Genomic DNA, 19,143 nt, shown 5'->3' on the forward strand with positions numbered 1-19,143 from the left:
TATGTATTCTTTCCACCTATTTGTTTGTGTCAAGAGGGCTAATCCAATACTAGTTTTTCTATTGTGACCACAGTAGAAGTTTAGAAATAAAAGATGATGATGATTAGTTGATTAGTTTTTTTTTATCTTCAAGATCCCTTAATTAAATTGTTTCACTTGTTTGTTTGTATTCACAATTAACAAACATATTGGGTTTAGATTACTGTTACCAGAGAATAATGCTCATATCTTTTCTTAACTTCTTAAGACAGTAACAATTTACTGGAAATGACATTGAGATCATTTTTATTTAAATGTAATACTATACTAAGTCAGTTTAATTGTGAGATGGTCCCTTTTATTTTAATTTTTTTAATGTTTATTTTTTGAGAGAGAGAGACTATGAGTGGGGAAGGGGCAGAGAGAGAGGGAGACACAGAACCCAAAGCAGGCTCCAGGCTCTGAGCTGTCAGTGCAGAGCCTGACACGGGGCTGAGCTCATGGACCATAAGATCATGACCAGAGCTGAAGTCAGGTGCTCAACTGACTGAGCCACCCAGGTGCCCTGATAGTCCTCTTTATTTTATTTATGCTGCTTTTTTTGTTCCTTAATCACGTTACCTAACTTATGAGTTCAATATAAATGACAGCATCGTAGCTCAGCTTTTAACATTTGGATTCCTCTTGCTTTTAAATACAAACTTCAGGGGCACCTGGGTGGCTCGGTTGATTAAGTGTCTGACTCTGGCTCAGGTCACAATCTCACAATTCATGTGTTCGAGCCCTGCACTGGGCTCTGCACTGACAGTGCGGAGCCTGCTTCGGATTCTCTGTCTCCCTCTCTCTCTGCCCCTTTCCCACTCTCTCTCTTTCTCTCTCTCTCAAAATAAATAAATAAACTTAAAAAAATGTGAACTTCAGAAGTACATTATTAGCCTCTTTGAGATTTGGGCCCAAGTGTCAGTGGTAAGACCTGACTTTCTTAACTAAGAGAAAGAAAATCCTATAATAACAAAAAAGGCACTAGGAAGTAAAGATATTTGATAAGAGTTACTCTGTTTTATGATTTAATTATAAGCTAATAAAGACCATGAGAAAAATTCCACTGTAAATACACACGGACTTCAAAATTGTAGGAACATGTGTTTGGCAAAAAGTACTTAAAGATCGCCAAACACCAGATTTGGGGGGTGAGGAGCAAAATGTATTTTGAGAGGTCAGCAGTTGCAGCATATTAATAGGTCTCCTTCTTCCTAGACATAACCAATATCAGCCTGAAGTACTATGGGAGTCAGTGTGTCAGCAGGCGTGAGTGGAGGACAAAGCTCCCTTCTGTTCTACTGCCAAGCAGACCACTTAATTTTTATTTTTATATTGTATTCCTTTCATTATCCATCAATAGATTATTCTAAGCTTTTAGAAGAAGACTAATTGGATTATGTGACTTGTTTATCCTATTGGGTCAAAAAACAAGGTTTGGAGTCAGTCTTCCTTTTCCTGTCTTTGGAATGTAAATGGCTATATCTGGCCCCTAGAGTTGTGGGAGAATTTCTCATGAGGATGCATTCAGAGCCCTTAACTCCTGGCCTGGCTTAGAGTAAGTACCCACTCAGCATGTGCAAGTTCTCATTGTTAGTAAATAGTATCCAGTCTTGACTTGCAAAGTGCCCAGATGCACAAAGAGAACTAGTATCATTCAACACATGGCTTTGGCAGGTGTTGGGCCAAGGTGAAAACAATATGTAAGAGAAGGAAATGCTTGTAGATGTTTTCACAGAAAAGAACTCATAAACTAGAATCACAGACTTTTCACAGGCTGGAATCACCGAGTGGGGAGTTTCCTGAAGGATCCCCTAACTGAGAACACCAACAGAGGATTATCTGTCACCCACAGCTCACACCTTTACTCTTTCTTAAATGTTTATTTAATGTGTTCACATCTGTGAGATGCAAGCATGATAGAGAAACTATATAGTCTCTTGCTTTTGCTTGCTAGGTAATAATGTTTTTCATAGGCAGCAGGAAATGGAAGGACCTTTGAGTTATAGCTAGAGGTAGAGATCATCTATCAGTGAAATGTATTGCTTATCATGTTGGCCACTAAACACTATAGTACTGACACGGCGGCCCATTCTTTGTAAGTGTGCAGAATACATGTGTACTTTCATTTCTGTCCCCTTTGATTTTTTCTGTGTTAAATTCTGTATATGTATATATATTTTTTTCCACAGTAGATGTGGAGAGTGACTGGAGAGTCATTCACTTTATAATTAACAAAGGATGTGTATTGAAGGGAGGGTCTTTCTGGTCATCTTTCTTGGAGGCCTAATATATCTAGTTAAGTTGCTCTACAGATTTCTTTGTGGTTCAACAGTTTGGCAGATCCCTGCAAATTCTCTCTTGGAAGACATCTGTTGAGTGAAGTAATGGCTTCACTGCAGACTCTTGAGTTTTCGTTACTTTTCCTCTGTGGGTTTTCAGTGTCTCCTTTTGTGGAGAGGGTGGAAACCCATTCGTCTCTTTTGGAGGGTTTCAAGTTCTTTGGCTCATCATCTCCCCTGGTAAGACCTTCCTTGGAGGACCGTTCTGGCCACTGCTGACCCTTCAGATTCTCTAAGTCTGTGACCTGCCAAATGGGCTCTCTGCTTCCAGACGTCAAGACCCATGTCTCTCCCAGGTGGCTGCAGATCCAGGTGATGGGAAGCTGAAAGAAAGTATCAGTACCTTCCTCTGTTGCACCCCTGTTGGTACTTCTCCTCCTACATCCCTTTCCTCCCACAACCTTCTCAGTACAACATCTCCTTATATGGCCCTGAGTTGGCTCCAAGTTCATAGTCTCAGAGGAGTTATATGACATGCATAAATTATGAAACATTTTTGCAAATTAAGTTTTAATTAAAACCAGCAGCTTAGAGCATCCAACTGGAAGCAGTCACAATGTTGAAAAGTGACACTGGTAGGGTGGGAGTTCAGGAGAAGGTCTGAGTTGGTTTGCATCCTGCTCAGATATTTCCAAAGTGAATGCTGCAGAAACGAGCTTCCTTCCCTATAAGATCCTCCTTAATCTACATGGATCCCTGGACTGCCATGTGAACCAATGTGGTTTTCAAACAGGAAATACAAATGCATCATGGTGGTGGTTTTATCTGTACTTTGCCAAATTTCCTTTTGATTCTACCAACCCATGTTCTCACAGGAAACCAGCAGGACCTTGGGCTCCCCCACACTGCCAGAACTCCAGATAATTTTTCAGCAAGATGACCACACAAAATAAGGCTGAGGAATGACAATTTTAATTGGAAACTTATTTTTCCGATACAATGCAGAGTTCAAGTCTGATGAGAAATGACTTCTTATTGTGAGAATTTTTAGAACATTATAACAAGCAAAATGTCTGGGGCTTTCCCCCAGCTGATAGTCCTTAGCTATATGTAATGTGAGAATTGTTCTGGTCTGCCCATTAATAATCCACATTTTCCAGCGTCCCCCAAAAATGTCTGCCATCAAGTGAATAATTTATGCAGTCTTGCCTTTCATGTAGGCAAGGGTCTACTGCTGCAACAAAAACACCAGATTTTTTTGATCCAAAATTAAGTTTGAAAAATCTGACCTTTAGTTATCAATCCACTTCTTTTCTACTAAATAACCTGAAGGTGCTAGTCTGCAGTAAGCAGTGCCGTGTTCTCTGGAGACCCGCAACAGAGCTAACCCTTTGGCCATTCAGGAATTTTAAAGTTGAATATCCTCTCTGTCTTTAACTCATTTGGACTATGGAAAAAGTTCATCCCTATAATCTAACCTTTAAAAACTACTGGAAGATTTTTTTAAGATGATAACACCTAGAATTGGCTTAGGGGTGGTGAAGTGGATATTGGAAAGAGAGAATCCTGCTCCGAGTGTAAATTAGAACAACATTCTTGAAAGTACATGGACTGAAATATGCAATGCCCTTTAACTAATAATTCAACTCCTTTAAAAGTTGATAGTGTGTGTAACAGTTTTACTACAAGGATGTTTATTGCAGTCATTTGCATTAGTGACAAAGAGAATACAGCCTAGGTAGCCAATATTAAGGAAACCAATCAGTAATTTATCATCTGTTCAAATAATGGAATACCGTGTAGTCATTTAAAATAATGTTGACTAAGAATAACAACGGATGCAAGGGAAATAATGGATGTTAGCATCATAAGTGGCTTTAAATGTATCCTTTTACCTCTCTTTTGATATCTGATTTTCTACAAGGAACATGCATTGCTTATATGACTTTTGTTCTAACGAAACACTTTAAAAAAGGAAATGTGTTGCATAGAAAGGTCTTTCTGTCCATGTTTGTCTTGCTTTTAAACACACTGTTTGAAAAATAAGTTCAAATTCCATCTATACCCCAAACTAGATCTTGAGAAATCATTAAGTTGTAGATGGTCAGATAACACTCAAACTGATAAAAGCAAGAAAATTTGGAATACATAGAGAACCATTCTTCCAAATGAGTCTTTCTAACAGGGCTTAAAGGACTTGTAGAATATGAAGCAAAAATTCCAATAGGGACTTGAATGATTTTAAGGTGGAAAAAGCAGTTATATTTATTTTCTTTTATTAGCCCTCTTTTTAGTCTTGCCCTCCACTCTGCAGGGTTGTCTACTTCCATCACTGCTCTCCTTCTTCCCTCCTCCTCTTCCCCTATCATCACCACCTTGAGGAGGGATTAGTCAAAGCCATGAGGCTGGAGGGGTGGCCTCAATAAGGGATTGTAGATGAGTAACAGGGTGCCAAGTGGGGAGGAGATTCTGTGGAGCAGGACGAGAACACAAAAAGCCACCTTTTGTCTTCTGACTTAATTGACATTTTCATAAGACCAAAATATGATGCCCTGTAATTTTGAAAGGAAATTTCACATATGTCATTGGAAATCTTTTGAGGAAATTGCTCCCGAGTATTTTTGAAGTTGAACAAACAATCCAGAAATATTTTGATGACTCCCTTGATTTGTATAAGTAAAATCTAGTTGTGAGCAGCTATGGTGTATACTAGAAGTGTCCAGCTGCAAGTATCTATGGGAATAATGAGAACTCAGTTCACTCAGGATGTCCTCATACCTCCTACTAAGCTGGGAGCCACTAGAAAACTAACTCCCATGGATGGGCATGGGCTCAAATGACACTGGTGGCACTAAGTTCTGTCCCTATAACTTCACACCTTCCATAGATTTTACTCTTCAGCCCCATTTGGTGCACTGGTCCCAGAGGTGTGTCCTCTCACACTCTAGTGAAGAGAGGAAAGGGAAGACGAGAGAAATGGGGAGCAGGATGTAATTATTGATTACTTCTATAAAAGTCCTCACTAGATTAGTTTAGATCACATGTCCACTCCGAGCCAGTTGCTATGGCCAGCGTAGAGTGATTAATTGGTTGGTACTGTCCACATGACAGGGCTTCGTGCAGAGCCTTACCCAGAGAATGGGGACTACTACAAAAGGAAGGGGCTCCTACTGAGAGCAAAGAGACATACATCCATTAAGAGTCACACACCTAAGACACCTTATCCAGGCCTTATCACTTCTTCATATAATTTCATATAACACTTCATATAAAGCACTGAGGGAGATTGTGATTTCAGGTCTGTGGGCTCATTTGTGGACCATGAGGTACTTGGTTATTGGTATAATCTCTCACACATTGTAAGGTTGGGCCAACTCTGAAAACTCCAGAGGTTACAAGGTCAAGGGGTAAAAATGACAACTATTGTGCGCCAGTGGCTGTTGTAGGTTCTCAGCATTTTTCTTACCTAATCCTCACGTTAATCCCTTGCAATGATGTTATTATTACAGCATTATAGATGAGAAATCTGGAACTCAGAGATAATATATTTCTGTCCATGTTCTTGTGGCTACTAAGTGGTAGAGGTAGGATTTGAAACCTGGCCTATCATACTCTAATGCTCTCCCTCCTTCTTCCTTCATTCCTGCTTCCTTTATTCAGCTCTCTTTTCTTCCTGTCCCCCTACCCTTTCTTTCCTTCTTTCCTTTCTTTCCTTCCTCCTTCCCTCTCTTCCTCCTTCCTTTCCTTTCCTGTCCTTTCCTTTCCTTTCCTTTCCTTTCCTTTCCTTTCCTTTCACCACCTTCCCTTCTCTGCCCTTCCCTTCCCTTCCATTCCCTTCCATTAAATTTCCTTTCCTTGTCTTCCTTCCTTCCTTCCTTCCTTCCTTCCTTCCTTCCTTCCTTTTCTCCTTCTACCCCTCCAACAAACATGTACTGAATTAGTAGCAAGGGCCACATACAGTACAGGTGTAGTCCCTGGTGACAAAACAATGAATATGGCCCCTGAATGGATCTTAAATGCTCATGTGGAGAGGTAACTAAAAAGTAAGCAAGAAGATTACAGAAGGTGATACATGCTAAGACAGGAATCAACAATATGATGTCATAGCAAGACACTTGGTTAAGATAGGGACTTCAGTCAGAGGAAGTGCCACCAGAGCTGAAATCTGACAGATGGGTAGGAACTGGTGAGGCCAGGTTTGTTGGGGGGTGGTCAAGGAACTGACATGGACAGGGGACAAGAGCATCAGCCATTCAGAGAAAATAGGCACACAAAGGCTTTGAGGCAAGTGAGGTGTGGACAACAGGAGTGGCAAAGTACCAGGTTTATACTTTTAGACTATTTTGGATGCAGTATAGACACGGGGCTGGGGAGGAGTCAAAGTGAAGAGATGGATGAGAACAGTGGTGACTCGGTGTGGGGTGGCAGAGTGGATGGATGTGGGACAGGAACTACACCACCAGATCTTACTTAGCTCATCAGAGACCTTCCCTTCTTGGTGTGTGGGTTTTGGAGTTTGAGCCAATTAGCTGATATATAAGAGGAATAGGGATCTTTATCCACATTGCTTAATGAAGAAGAATGGAAGATTTTAAATGCAAACACGCACAAGAGAAATAAACGAACACAAGGAACCTTTGCAGCTAGCAGGGATTTATCGTTCATTCATAAGCCTGAGGCAAAAGGCCAGTTTTACAAATGGAAGAAACATATGTAAGCCAGGCTTTTTTTGTTTTACACAGTTGGCAGGAAAATACTTTGTTTCTCATTTGGTCTTTACATATTTCATAGTGAAATGTGTTGTTTTGATCAATAGATCTTTAATTGGAGTTTTATTTTTAAAAAGGAGTCCATTCAATGCTGGAACTTCATTGAGTGGGAGTGATGGATGCACATCCCCTCCGTTGCCCCATGACTCTGTGCAGACTCTGAGATAGAAATGAAGGGAATGAGGAAAGTTAAAACAAAAACACTCCATTGCCGTGGTGGAGGAACTGTCTCGCTTTGAAGCACCTTTATGTAGCTTCAGGGACTCCCAGTCCTCTCCAATCTCCTGCCTGCCCCCTGGCTCCTTACCCCTCACTCTTTTCACTGGCTCCCTTTGGCTCCCAGACCTCTACCTGGTGGGATGCTCCTGATTCTGTCCCCAACACAAGCTCTCTTTTATCTGCAGTCACTCTGTCAGTGACCTCATCAGCATACTGTCAGTGACCATGCTGCCCAGCCTCTACTTCTGCCTGCAAATCTAGGAGACATGCTAAAATTGTCAATCTGGAAAGCTTCCCTCATATATGCTCCTCCTTTTGTCTTTTTCCTTTCAGTAAATGGATCTTCCATTTTTGCATTTCCCTGAACCAAAAACCCTTGGATGCACCCTTGATGTCCCTCCTTTTAAAAAAAATTTAAGTTTGTTTATTTATTTTGAGAGAGAGAGAGAGAGCAGGGGATGGGAGAGAGAGAGAGAATCCCTAGCAGGCTCTGCACTGTCAGCACAGAGTCCAGTGTGGGGCTCGATCCCACAAACCTCAAGATATGACCTGAACTGAGATCAAGTGTCAGACGCTTAACTGACTGAGCCACCCAGTTGCCCCTCTTCTTTTATATTCTCATTTCTGTCTCCATCATTTCTACTTTCAAATAGATCTAGGGTCAGACCACTGCCACCTCCACCACTAGCACCCTGATTCAGTTCTCCATTTTTTTTTTGTTTTTACCTGGATTGTCCACTGTCCTTCAAACTGGTCTCCCTTCTCAAATCCTGTCTTTGCTGCTTTCTGGCCATGTGACCTTGTAGTTTCATCATCTACAAAACTGGGGAAATAATAGAACCCACCCAAAAAGGTTCCTGTGAGTTTTCAATAAATTAATATAGCTGAAGCACTTAGAATGGTGGATAGCTTGCTATAGCTGTTATAATTGCCTGTCATTACTGCTGTCCGCACCATCCTAATGGGTGGTTTCCATCCTCAAGATAACCTCATAGTCCAGAATAACTGCTAGAGTACCAGCCATCACATCTGTCTTACTGGCAGCAGGATGGAAGGAGTTGTTTTAAGGACACTATCTGGAAAAGTCATATCCATGGATATCTCATTGACCGTGATTGAATCACCTAGCCACATCAAGCTCTTACAGGGTCATTTAGCTGACTCTGGCTAAATGTTTGGTTGCTGTTAACCAAAACAGAAGGGCAGAGCGGCAGTTACTGTAAGTAACTGTACTGCGAATGGGAGGCATGTGGTATTATGTGGGACGAGGGCATATGATGCAAGAGGTCAGACGGGGCTTCTTTGAGGTAATGACAACTGACCAGAGAAGTAGGCAAGCAGGGAGGGGTATGAGGGAGAGTCCCAGGATGAGGCAAGAACAAGCGTAAATGTCTGTGACAGGAGAGGGTATGGTAAGTATCTATGCTCATGGTATATCATGCACCACATGCTGAGAAATATGGTAAGCTGGATTCTCTGTCTCCATCCAGGCTCTCCCATAAGGGGTGGTGCTGGAATTTCTCATCCCGCTTTCCAGTATGGGAGATGCCCAGATGGAATGGCCTGAGAAGTCCCTAAGTCCTTCAAGAGCTTGGGTTGGTGCTGATACCCTTTGTCTACATGAGAAGAAGCACTTTGAGCCTGATAGCTAAAGCAGAGGCAGGGCTGCAGAGAAACTTGACTTTGACCACCAGCTCAAGCATTTCCTGGTTGGGTGACCTTGGCAAGGTACTTAGCCCTTCTAAATATTATCTGTTTTCTCATCTCTAAACCGAAGATGATACTACTATCTAACCCGGAGGTCTGCTGTGAGGACCAACATTGCTCAAGATAAAAAGCACTTAACCAAGTACCTGGTCCACTGAGAGTATCCACTAAAGAGTGGCTTATTCTTTTTTTTTTTTTTTTTTTTTTTTTTTTTTATCATTTTTTTTTTTTTTTTAATATATGAAATTTACTGTCAAATTGGTTTCCATACAACACCCAGTGCTCATCCCAAAAGGTGCCCTCCTCAATACCCATCACCCACCCTGCCCTCCCTCCCACCCCCCATCAACCCTCAGTTTGTTCTCAGTTTTTAACAGTCTCTAATGCTTTGGCTCTCTCCCACTCTAACCTCTTTTTTTTTTTTTTTTTTTTTTTTTTCCTTCCCCTCCCCCATGGGTTTCTGTTATGTTTCTCAGGATCCACATAAGAGTGAAACCATATGGTATCTGTCTTTCTCTGTATGGCTTATTTCACTTAGCATCACACTCTCCAGTTCCATCCACGTTGCTACAAAAGGCCATATTTCATTTTTTCTCATTGCCACGTAGTATTCCATTGTGTATATAAACCACAATTTCTTTATCCGTTCATCAGTTGATGGACATTTAGGCTCTTTCCATAATTTGGCTATTGTTGAGAGTGCCGCTATAAACATTGGGGTACAGGTGCCCCTATGCATCAGTACTCCTGTATCCCTTGGATAAATTCCTAGCAGTGCTATTGCTGGGTCATAGGGTAGGTCTATTTTTAATTTTCTGAGGAACCTCCACACTGCTTTCCAGAGCGGCTGCACCAATTTGCATTCCCACCAACAGTGCAAGAGGGTTCCTGTTTCTCCACATCCTCTCCAGCATCTATAGTCTCCTGATTTCTTCATTTTGGCCACTCTGACTGGCGTGAGGTGGTATCTGAGTGTGGTTTTGATTTGTATTTCCCTGATAAGGAGCGACGTTGAACATCTTTTCATGTGCCTGTTGGCCATCCGGATGTCTTCTTTAGAGAAGTGTCTATTCATGTTTTCTGCCCATTTCTTCACTGGGTTATTTGTTTTTCGGGTGTGGAGTTTGATGAGCTCTTTATAGATTTTGGATACTAGCCCTTTGTCCGATGTGTCATTTGCAAATATCTTTTCCCATTCCGTTGGTTGCCTTTTAGTTTTGTTGGTTGTTTCCTTTGCTGTGCAGAAGCTTTTTATCTTCATAAGGTCCCAGTAATTCACTTTTGCTTTTAATTCCCTTGCCTTTGGGGATGTGCCGAGTAAGAGATTGCTACGGCTGAGGTCAGAGAGGTCTTTTCCTGCTTTCTCCTCTAAGGTTTTGATGGTTTCCTGTCTCACATTCAGGTCCTTTATCCATTTTGAGTTTATTTTTGTGAATGGTGTGAGAAAGTGGTCTAGTTTCAACCTTCTGCATGTTGCTGTCCAGTTCTCCCAGCACCATTTGTTAAAGAGACTGTCTTTTTTCCATTGGATGTTCTTTCCTGCTTTGTCAAAGATGAGTTGGCCATACGTTTGTGGGTCTAGTTCTGGGGTTTCTATTCTATTCCATTGGTCTATGTGTCTGTTTTTATGCCAATACCATGCTGTCTTGATGATGACAGCTTTGTAGTAGAGGCTAAAGTCTGGGATTGTGATGAAGAGTGGCTTATTCTATTATTACTGCCACCTTCATCGTCATCACCTTCCCTCTCCTTCATTCTCTTTTGAATGACACTTTCTCAGTTTTCCCACATTCAAATACCAAGTGTCCCATGGATGCATCCTGCACCAAGCTTTTCTCTAGGAATGTGTGAGCCCAGAGCATACTTCTTTCTCTGCCCTTCCTTTTAAAAAGTGGCTTGAGGGTGTGTGTGGTTAGATACAGAATCATACAGCTTGGGGTTGTTTAGCCTGGAGGGAACCTGAAGCTGCCCATGCAAACCCTTATGTACTAAGTGAAGAAACAGATCCAGAGACACAGAGCCTGGTTGACAATGCCTAACAAGGTGGCTTTTGCAAAAGAGAGATTGCCTCACCTCAGGCCACATGATGATGAGAAATTCCCAGCCTGGTTTTACGTGTATCGTGGACCAGGAAGGCAGCCCGTATGTATACAGACATCCATGCCAGGCATATGGGAATCCGAGTGTTCACGTCTACCCTTCTGGCAGAGATATCTCTTTTTCTATTGAAAGCTGTCAACTTTGATTATCAACTTGGTGTGTTTGTGGGGCTCGTGTGGATCCAAGACAGTTACCCCAATTCTCTCTCCCTAGCATCTGCGTTCGGTATACCCTAGTAACACGTTACCTTCTTTAACAAGGCGAACACCGGTTACAGGCACAGCATAGAAAACATAATAAGGACTTACATATAGGATCAATACCCTCATGCCTTCATGGTGTTTGTGACCCAGCAGGGAGAGACATTAAACAAATAGATTATGTACAAATAAATCATAGATGTGCTCAGAATTACAAAGAAAAAAGTGCTGTGGGACCTTGAGAGATCATCATGTCCGGGGATATGGTTTGCCATTCCTTAATTTTTAGCCCACAAAGGACATTGCCATTTGGCTCTTACATTCTTTCCAACAAAACTCAGACATAACTTCAGAATCCTTCTCAACACGGCTCTCCAGACAGCCATTACAAATCAGTCAGTCTTGGCTCTCAAGACAGAACCTATTGGCCATCCAAGATTTGGCCCACTTCCCAGCCCTCCTTCCACCATCCCTTTTAACAGACAAGCATCTGGCCAAAGGCTGGAAGGCACGTGCTTCAAGACTCCAGCCAGAGGCCCCAGTGTCCAGCTGGTCAGGCTCCCAGCTCAGGGTTGTGTATACCGTTTGTGACTGTTGGGTGCATGATGTGCCGTCAGGAGAGCCGGCTCCCAAGTAGTAGCATCTGTGACTGTTGCTAATCTGATCTGAATTTGTTGTGTTCTGTTCTGAAGCTCCTTCTCAGAGGTGCAACCTGTTGAGGGCACTGCAAGCTGTAATTTCTGTTCCTTTAAGGCTCCGATAGGAAAGTGGCTCTTTGTTTTCATGAGTTATTTCTTGAGGAAAATATATGTTTTGTGGAGAGTTTGAGGACAGTCTTAAACTGAGGACATCACCACAAAGGCCTAGTCTCTCATTTTCCTTCCCATGTGCTTAAATGGGTGAGTCAAAAAGAGGTGTTTCCTGCTTGACTGGGACAAAGCTTCCCGAAAGAGAGAGAGAGAAAGGGTAGCTCTCCTTTCAGAGGCCTGTCAAGTCCGGCAGTTTGTGCAGGACTGAACCTTGGTATTTATTTTTCAGTTCATCAAACATTTGTAATCCTCAGGGCCCCCCGTGCATTTCATATGACAAGCTGTGATTCAACACAAATGCTTTCCTAAGGAAACATGCATTTATCATTCCCTTAATGTTCACGTCTCCAAGGTTTCTTTTTCGTCATATGAAAAAATGTTTAATATTTCAGAGACTTTACTTGAAGTGATTCCTCATTTTCAGCTTAATTTCTCACCACTTGATACCTATTTTCTGAACCCCTAAGAAACACTGGAGGAACTCACGAGCTTCCTTTTTCAATAGCGGTCACCATAACCAGGAGGAAAGAATCAAAAAAGCATGCTTATGCTATTCCTGTTTTCTTAAATTGGGAGACCTTTGGGGATAAAATTACTTGAAAAATGAGTGTTGGAGAGTTATGGACATTTTCCAAGTCACTCTGGAGATGTCTCTGAGACACAAGGCATCTTGTTGGTATGGGTCTATCCCTCTGTCCTTTGCTGGGTTCCATCCGCTGGCACAGGGCCGTAGGAAGCCCTTGTCTTAGTGCATATGAAGAGAAAGCATTCTTCCCAGGGCAGAATGAATGGGAAGGACAAAAGGTTCAAATGGGACCCTAGGATGTGTGGTTTAGTTATCTTGAATCTTCTAGCACTTCCAATGTTATAAACTCTGTAGAGACAGAGAGAAAAGTTGGCCATCTCATTTCCTAGCGAGTGTGGCCTTTACTGTGTGCGTTGGGTTGAATTTACACATTCTAAAGTTAGCACAGCTCTACAATTTATTATCTGTGGGACAGTGTATTATGACTTACCCTCTATTTTCCATTTTGTTTTTATCTGTAAAATGGGGATAATAAGGGTACCTAGTATTGGGACACTTTGATTTGTGGGATAATGCAAATAAAATGTTTAACGCAGTGCCTGGTGACAAGTTCACACACAATAAATGTTAGGCTCTATGATGAGAAGGAAGTCTTGAAAACTATGTAACTCCTAGATTCAGTATTTAATACATGGATAATGTTATTTCCATTTCAGATTAGAAAAATGCTTTTCAAAACACTGCATACTCTAATGGCAGTCACAAATCTGGTGGCATTAAACCACAGCCTAATGGTCTCAATGTTGAAAAGTAGACAAGTATGTCTTGTAAATGTTCATCTTTTTCCACATATCTATAATTTCAGTTTCTTGCCTGTACCATTGGGAAAGCTATTATGTCTTATTTTATGGGTTGACTGACTGCCTTTTCGTTGTTCTTAGAATATTAGCTTTACTTCAAATGCACAAATCCTTGTGCCTGCTTCCTTAACCACCAATAAAGGGAACAGTTAATGTGTTACAAAGCAAGAAAAATTGACTTTAAAAACAGAACATGCTTCTAGCTGTCTTACCTTTACATGGGGAAGGGTTTCTCAACTTTGGCACAATTGACATGTGGGCTGGATAATTCTTTGTTGTGGGGACTGCCTTGTGCATTGTAAGATGTTTAGCAGCATCCCTGGTCTCTACCCACTAGAGGCCAATAGCTCTGGCTCCCTCCCCTCTCCCTGGCTTTGACAATCACAAATGTCTCCAAACAGTCCTTCACCACTAGGGAACCACTGGTGCACAGGAAAAAGGAACTGGGTCTTAGAAATGTGTGTTTGGGGCCACTGAACAGAAGAACCTAAACTCACTTCCTGAGTATGATGACTCCCAAAGCTTGTGCTCACAGATTATCTGTTGATACTACAGATTCAGATAGCAGGTCGAATAATCAGCACCGTAGCTTAATTTGGGAAAATGACTTGGTTTTAGTTTTATTTCCCTATTTTTCTCCCAATATTCGTTTTCCCATTTTCCAATGGGAACCAAATGAAGTTTTACAGTTAATCTTGACTTTGTATGTAATGATTGCTTTTTTCTTGTTTTTCTTTTTGTTTTGTTCTCCCGTTATTTTTCAGCTCCCTCAGGCACAAAAGGTAAACTCTTTTCCATCACATCGCAGTCATCCCCAGAACTCGCGAACTGTGCATGTCTTCATGATTTTGTGCATTTGGTTCTGTTCATGACCAGTGAAATGGTTTTCCTCTTCCAACTTCAAAAGCCTGAAGCTGGGCAGGAGCAGAAAGGCCGACAGACTCATCGGTCCACTGTCTCCCTGCCAAATTAGTCCCATCAGAGAACCCTCTCGTGACCAGTGGTTTGGGGGCAACTCTATGCCCAACCATTTTGCTAAGAATTCTCAAATAATAGGTCAAGAGTAAGTTTAGCACACTCCTCCAAACATGGTATTCCAGTTCTTCCCTGAGGTACTTTCCCAGGGATACAGCTAATGTGAAAATTTGTAAGGCCCAGTAACTAAGTTTAGATTCTGGGCTCTTAAGGCAAATCTCTGAAAACTCCTCTTGGGTTTCATTAATTGCAAAATCAGTAGCTCCTTTGCCTGTGTCATTGCCTGTACCACATGTAGAGCATTAGAACAAAGTTCTTGCCAATGTCAGACCCTTTCACTGGTCCTCATTGTCTGTCTGAGATGATCTGGTTCCACCATCTAGAATATTCTCTGTCTACTAAGATTCCATGTGATTGCCATGCTGGCTTTGCTATGTTGTCCCCATGGTATGTCATCATATCCTAAGGACAGTTGTGGAAAAGAACATGACACATGATGCCTGCTGCATTGTTTTGGGACATTTCACAAACACAAGCAGGATTTCCAGAAGACACAGTGATTTCTGGGGGCCAGATGTGGGTTGGTTTTGTTTCAAGAGTTGAGGTAAGACGCCTCCCCGAACTGTAAGCAGTACCTCCCAAGCTTTCCAGTTTGGAGCAAAGATGATCTGATTCCTTCCTGTTGAGAGAGATAGCACAACTGCTCTACAAAAGGCAGTCTGTTCAGACCATATGGACAACCAGAGGCCTAGAAATCATTACACAATTACTCAAATATATTTGAGATATTTAAACAAGGCGAGACATGCTAGTGTGTGACTTGGCTTGTGGTAATGTTTGATTACACTTCAGTGCCATCACAAAAAGACTGAACACTTCATTAAAAGTTAAAGTATTTGAGTAGAACAACAGCTTCCAGGGTAAATATATGGTCAGAATTCCACATTATCTGGAAGGATTGGCATCTTTAATAGGTCATGCTTTCTTAATTGCCCACATTTGAAATTTCTTTGTAAAGAGACTTACCAAATTCAGTGCCTAAAGCTGGACTGGCCTCAATTTACTGGCATTTATTCATCAAATTTAATCTGATCTATATACAGAAGCATTTTGTTGTAGAAGATTCCTCATGAATATGAGGTGCCATCAGCCATGGAATTTTAAAACAAGGTTCAAAACAAACCAACACAGAATATGGTAAGAATAAAGGTTGCTGGGACATATGGTTCTTCAATAGCACTTAGCTCCCTGACCTCTTTCCTTCTGTCACTCACGTCACATGCCCTGCAAATAGAAACTTCGAATTGAGTAGGATGCCCCAGTGCCTTTCCAAAAGATGCTGGACTTGCCCAAGAACTTGCTCTGCAGCCCTGTGTCACAAGGAATAGCTCTTCCTCCCCCTGTTCCTCACCATTGCTACAAATTGCCTTTTTATTAAAATTAAGAAAGGTACTTACCTTAAAATTTATTAAGAGCCCTGTGTGAAATGGTTTCAGAACTCCTTGGAGTCATTTTGGGCAATTCAGCTCTTTGGAGAAGGAGTTTCAATGTAAACCTCTGGTATCTGGGCTAGAAGGTGAGGGCAGTTGAGGAAAGTCACACTGCAGATGGAAGGCATCCTCCCTCAGGGCTTCTAGTCTCAGTTGCTGATATAAGAGTATCTGTGCCCCTCGTGTTCTTCCTCTCCCTTCCCCAGTGTTACTTCAGTGACACGTACAGAGGACTTTGCTAGAAGGATGGGGTTCTTATGAGCACCAGCAACCCCCCCCTTCAAAATATTGTCTTGCTGCTTGAGCAACAAAGGAATATGGTGGGTTCCATTCCAGCCTTCATCCATTTGTGACTATGGGCAAGTTAATTAACTTATCTAAGCTTTAGGTTTCTTTTATTTAGCAAGAATGATAGACTGGCTTTCCAGTTTTGTTATGAGAGTTATTTCTCTTACTTGTGCCTAGTATAGAACTTGACATATGCTAGACACTCACAAACTTAGAATTTCTATTACCATTTGCATGTCTTGGCCTTCAACAACTTAGAATTTCTATTACCATTTTGTATGATTTGGAGCAGCAGATCATATGTGATGTGGTGGTCTTGGGCCTCTGCAGTGATTTGTGGTTCTGATTCAAGCCTGATGAATAATCAGGAGATGACAAAAGAGCCTGGGAGATATGTGACGTTCTTCTTATTTCATTAAAATCTCTCCATTACCTGACTTCACCTTTTACATGGAGTCAGCAGGAAATGTGGATAGGGCTTGAAACCTCAACAAAGCAAAGGCTTCCAGGGACAATTGTTTTGAGAGATTCCTTCCCAAAGTCTTTGACATTATCCATAGATTTCACCCATCCATGGCCATGATTATAATGAGCCTCTTCCAAACCCAAGAGTTTGTTGTTCTGGGGGTAAAGGGGAAACATCTCCAGCTGTTACGTCTTTGGCCTGCTTTTCACATGAGGTCATGGGTGTATACGTTGGACCATATGGTGTCTGCATTTGTGCTGTGTTTTTGTTGGAATCTCTCTGTATCATCTGCAACTGTTTTCTCCATAAATATTTTAAATGATTATGTCTCTGTAAACATGTTTACTTTAATCTTTTAGCTGATCTATCACTAAAAATGTCCCATTTGGGTGTCCCTCATATGTGTAGTAGTCATTAATGATTGTTGTCTGTATGTTATGGTTTTCATAATTCTGATATTTGGAGGACCTTTCAAGACTTATCTTCTAGTTTATGACTATTTTCTAGAAGAGTGGCTTGCAAAAAAGAATTTTTTTTTTGTTTTTCCTGTGATTCTTAAGCACCTCTGAGATAATTTCTAGACTCTATCCATAAATTTCAATCCCTGATACCACATTGGGATAGTAGTAACTGGTGAAATGCCTGATCAATATTAAATATTTTCACCAAATGCAGTGAAGTGTCCTGAAGTCTTGGTTAAAAACGATGTAGCAATACAGACCTGACACCCTCAAGCCATCACAAATCTGTTCTTTTTAGTGGAAGTTGAACCACTTTCTAAACCAGTTGATTGATTGTTCTTGAACAATGAAGAAAGGTCCATATGTAAGAAAGGTTTGCCTTTTTTTTTCTTTACATGGTACTTCTTGACTTCTACAAAAATATCTGGGAGGTCCTATTTTATAATAATAGCATAGCAGAATTACCCAAAACCATTTGCAAATGTACATTCAATAGTCATTCATAGCAAAAATAGTCCATTTTTCAAGCTGCATGTTCATTCAGGTAGGTTTTACCTATAGGAACGAAACATCGGTTGTTCACTGCATGATTCATCACTGTAGACTGAGACCTTCAATACTTAAAGGCAAAAATACTCTTTGGGCAATTCCAAATTTGGCTGTTTACGTGTGTTAACTTTTCCATACATCGGTACCTGCTTCCCTTCTTTTTGTGCTACTTTCACACCACTTTGGAGTTTGCCAGAGACAGTTTCTTGAAGGTTTCCAAAGTGCTCTGTCTTGCCCGGCACTATATTAGTTAATATCCGTCTGAGAATTCTGAGCAGGCATAAGCATTTTTCTCAAAACCATAGTTAAAGAAAACCACATCTCTAATCCTGTTTGGAACAGCAATTGATGCATTCAGGGCTGCACAGTATGGCAAAACGATCCCTGTTTAATAGCCCGACTGCATATTTTGTTTCCTGTTAGGAATAGCTTAACTTGCCTTCTTGAACAAACACAGCAGGGTTCAAGATCTGTTGTTCTAGGCCTGCTGTGATATTCTGTGCTGCTTAACTTGTATGAGGACTCAGGAGTGCATAAATTAGCTTCTTAAATGGAGGTCGATTTTTGGGTTTTCTTTCAGGATGGAACTGGTTTATTAATATCCCCCTCTGAGTGTCAATGGGATCCTGAATCCATTTGCATTTTCTTTGTGTCCTTGTTTATATTCTATTTAGGAGGGATAAATGGAAGCATTCATTTCTGCCAAGTTTTTCTTCCCTTTTTACTTTTTTCCCTTCTTTCTCTCATTTGTCTCGTTCTTTAGGTACAAACTTGTGCAAGTAGAATCTGGCCTGTTCTTATCTCTGTGTAATCAGATTTCAGCAATCGGGGGCATCATCTATCATTCTTCGCCTCATTTAACTTCCGTACTTTGAAATGTTGAATTAACTGTCATTGAAAATAGAAAATTGAAAGTTTGCAAGGCTGCTGTTTTCATAGAACTGTAGGTCTAGTGATTTTAGTGTTTCATTATAGTTATATAACCGGCAAAGTCCATGCAAATGAAGTGCAAAACTGAGAGGTGGTAACAGTTTACGGTTGGTTCTGGTTTATGACTCATTTGCTTTTACCTTTACTTGCTTTGTGTGTAAATTATTATATCTTGTTTTGATAACCCTATTTTCCCCCCTTATCATTTACTGTTTTAGAGGAACATGTACAGGCATCTTTTATATGTATTCCCAAGCTGGGGCTGGCAAGATTGACAACGCTGAGTCTGAAAGATGGTAGCACGGTGGGCTACCACTCACACTGGTAGATCCATTCTGTGAATAAGGAAAGGGAAGCAGAAACCACAGTAAGTCTTGCCACTTCCCGTATCCAGTGTGATGGAACTCTGTGGAGATCAGAGTCACAGCATATTGCTGAACCAGAAGGGTGATCACAGAACCCAGTAGTTTGTTCCCCACTGTAGTTCTGTGTGG

At 41.2% G+C, this 19,143-nt stretch overlaps 1 protein-coding gene across 1 annotated transcript in view; it reads left to right on the plus strand.

The window, feature by feature from the left end:
* CACNA2D3 (calcium voltage-gated channel auxiliary subunit alpha2delta 3) overlaps positions 1–19,143 on the plus strand; it is an 860,086-nt gene that overhangs the window by 606,651 nt on the left and 234,292 nt on the right. Inside the window, exon 14 of the mRNA XM_078442942.2 lies at positions 14,255–14,272. Coding sequence (XP_078299068.1) covers positions 14,255–14,272 — 18 coding nt within the window. The remainder of the gene's footprint in view (positions 1–14,254; positions 14,273–19,143) is intronic.

Source organism: Panthera onca, chromosome A2 (genome assembly GCF_046562875.1).
Source record: "Panthera onca isolate mPanOnc1 chromosome A2, mPanOnc1 haplotype 2, whole genome shotgun sequence".
NCBI classification, from domain to species: domain Eukaryota; kingdom Metazoa; phylum Chordata; class Mammalia; order Carnivora; family Felidae; genus Panthera; species Panthera onca.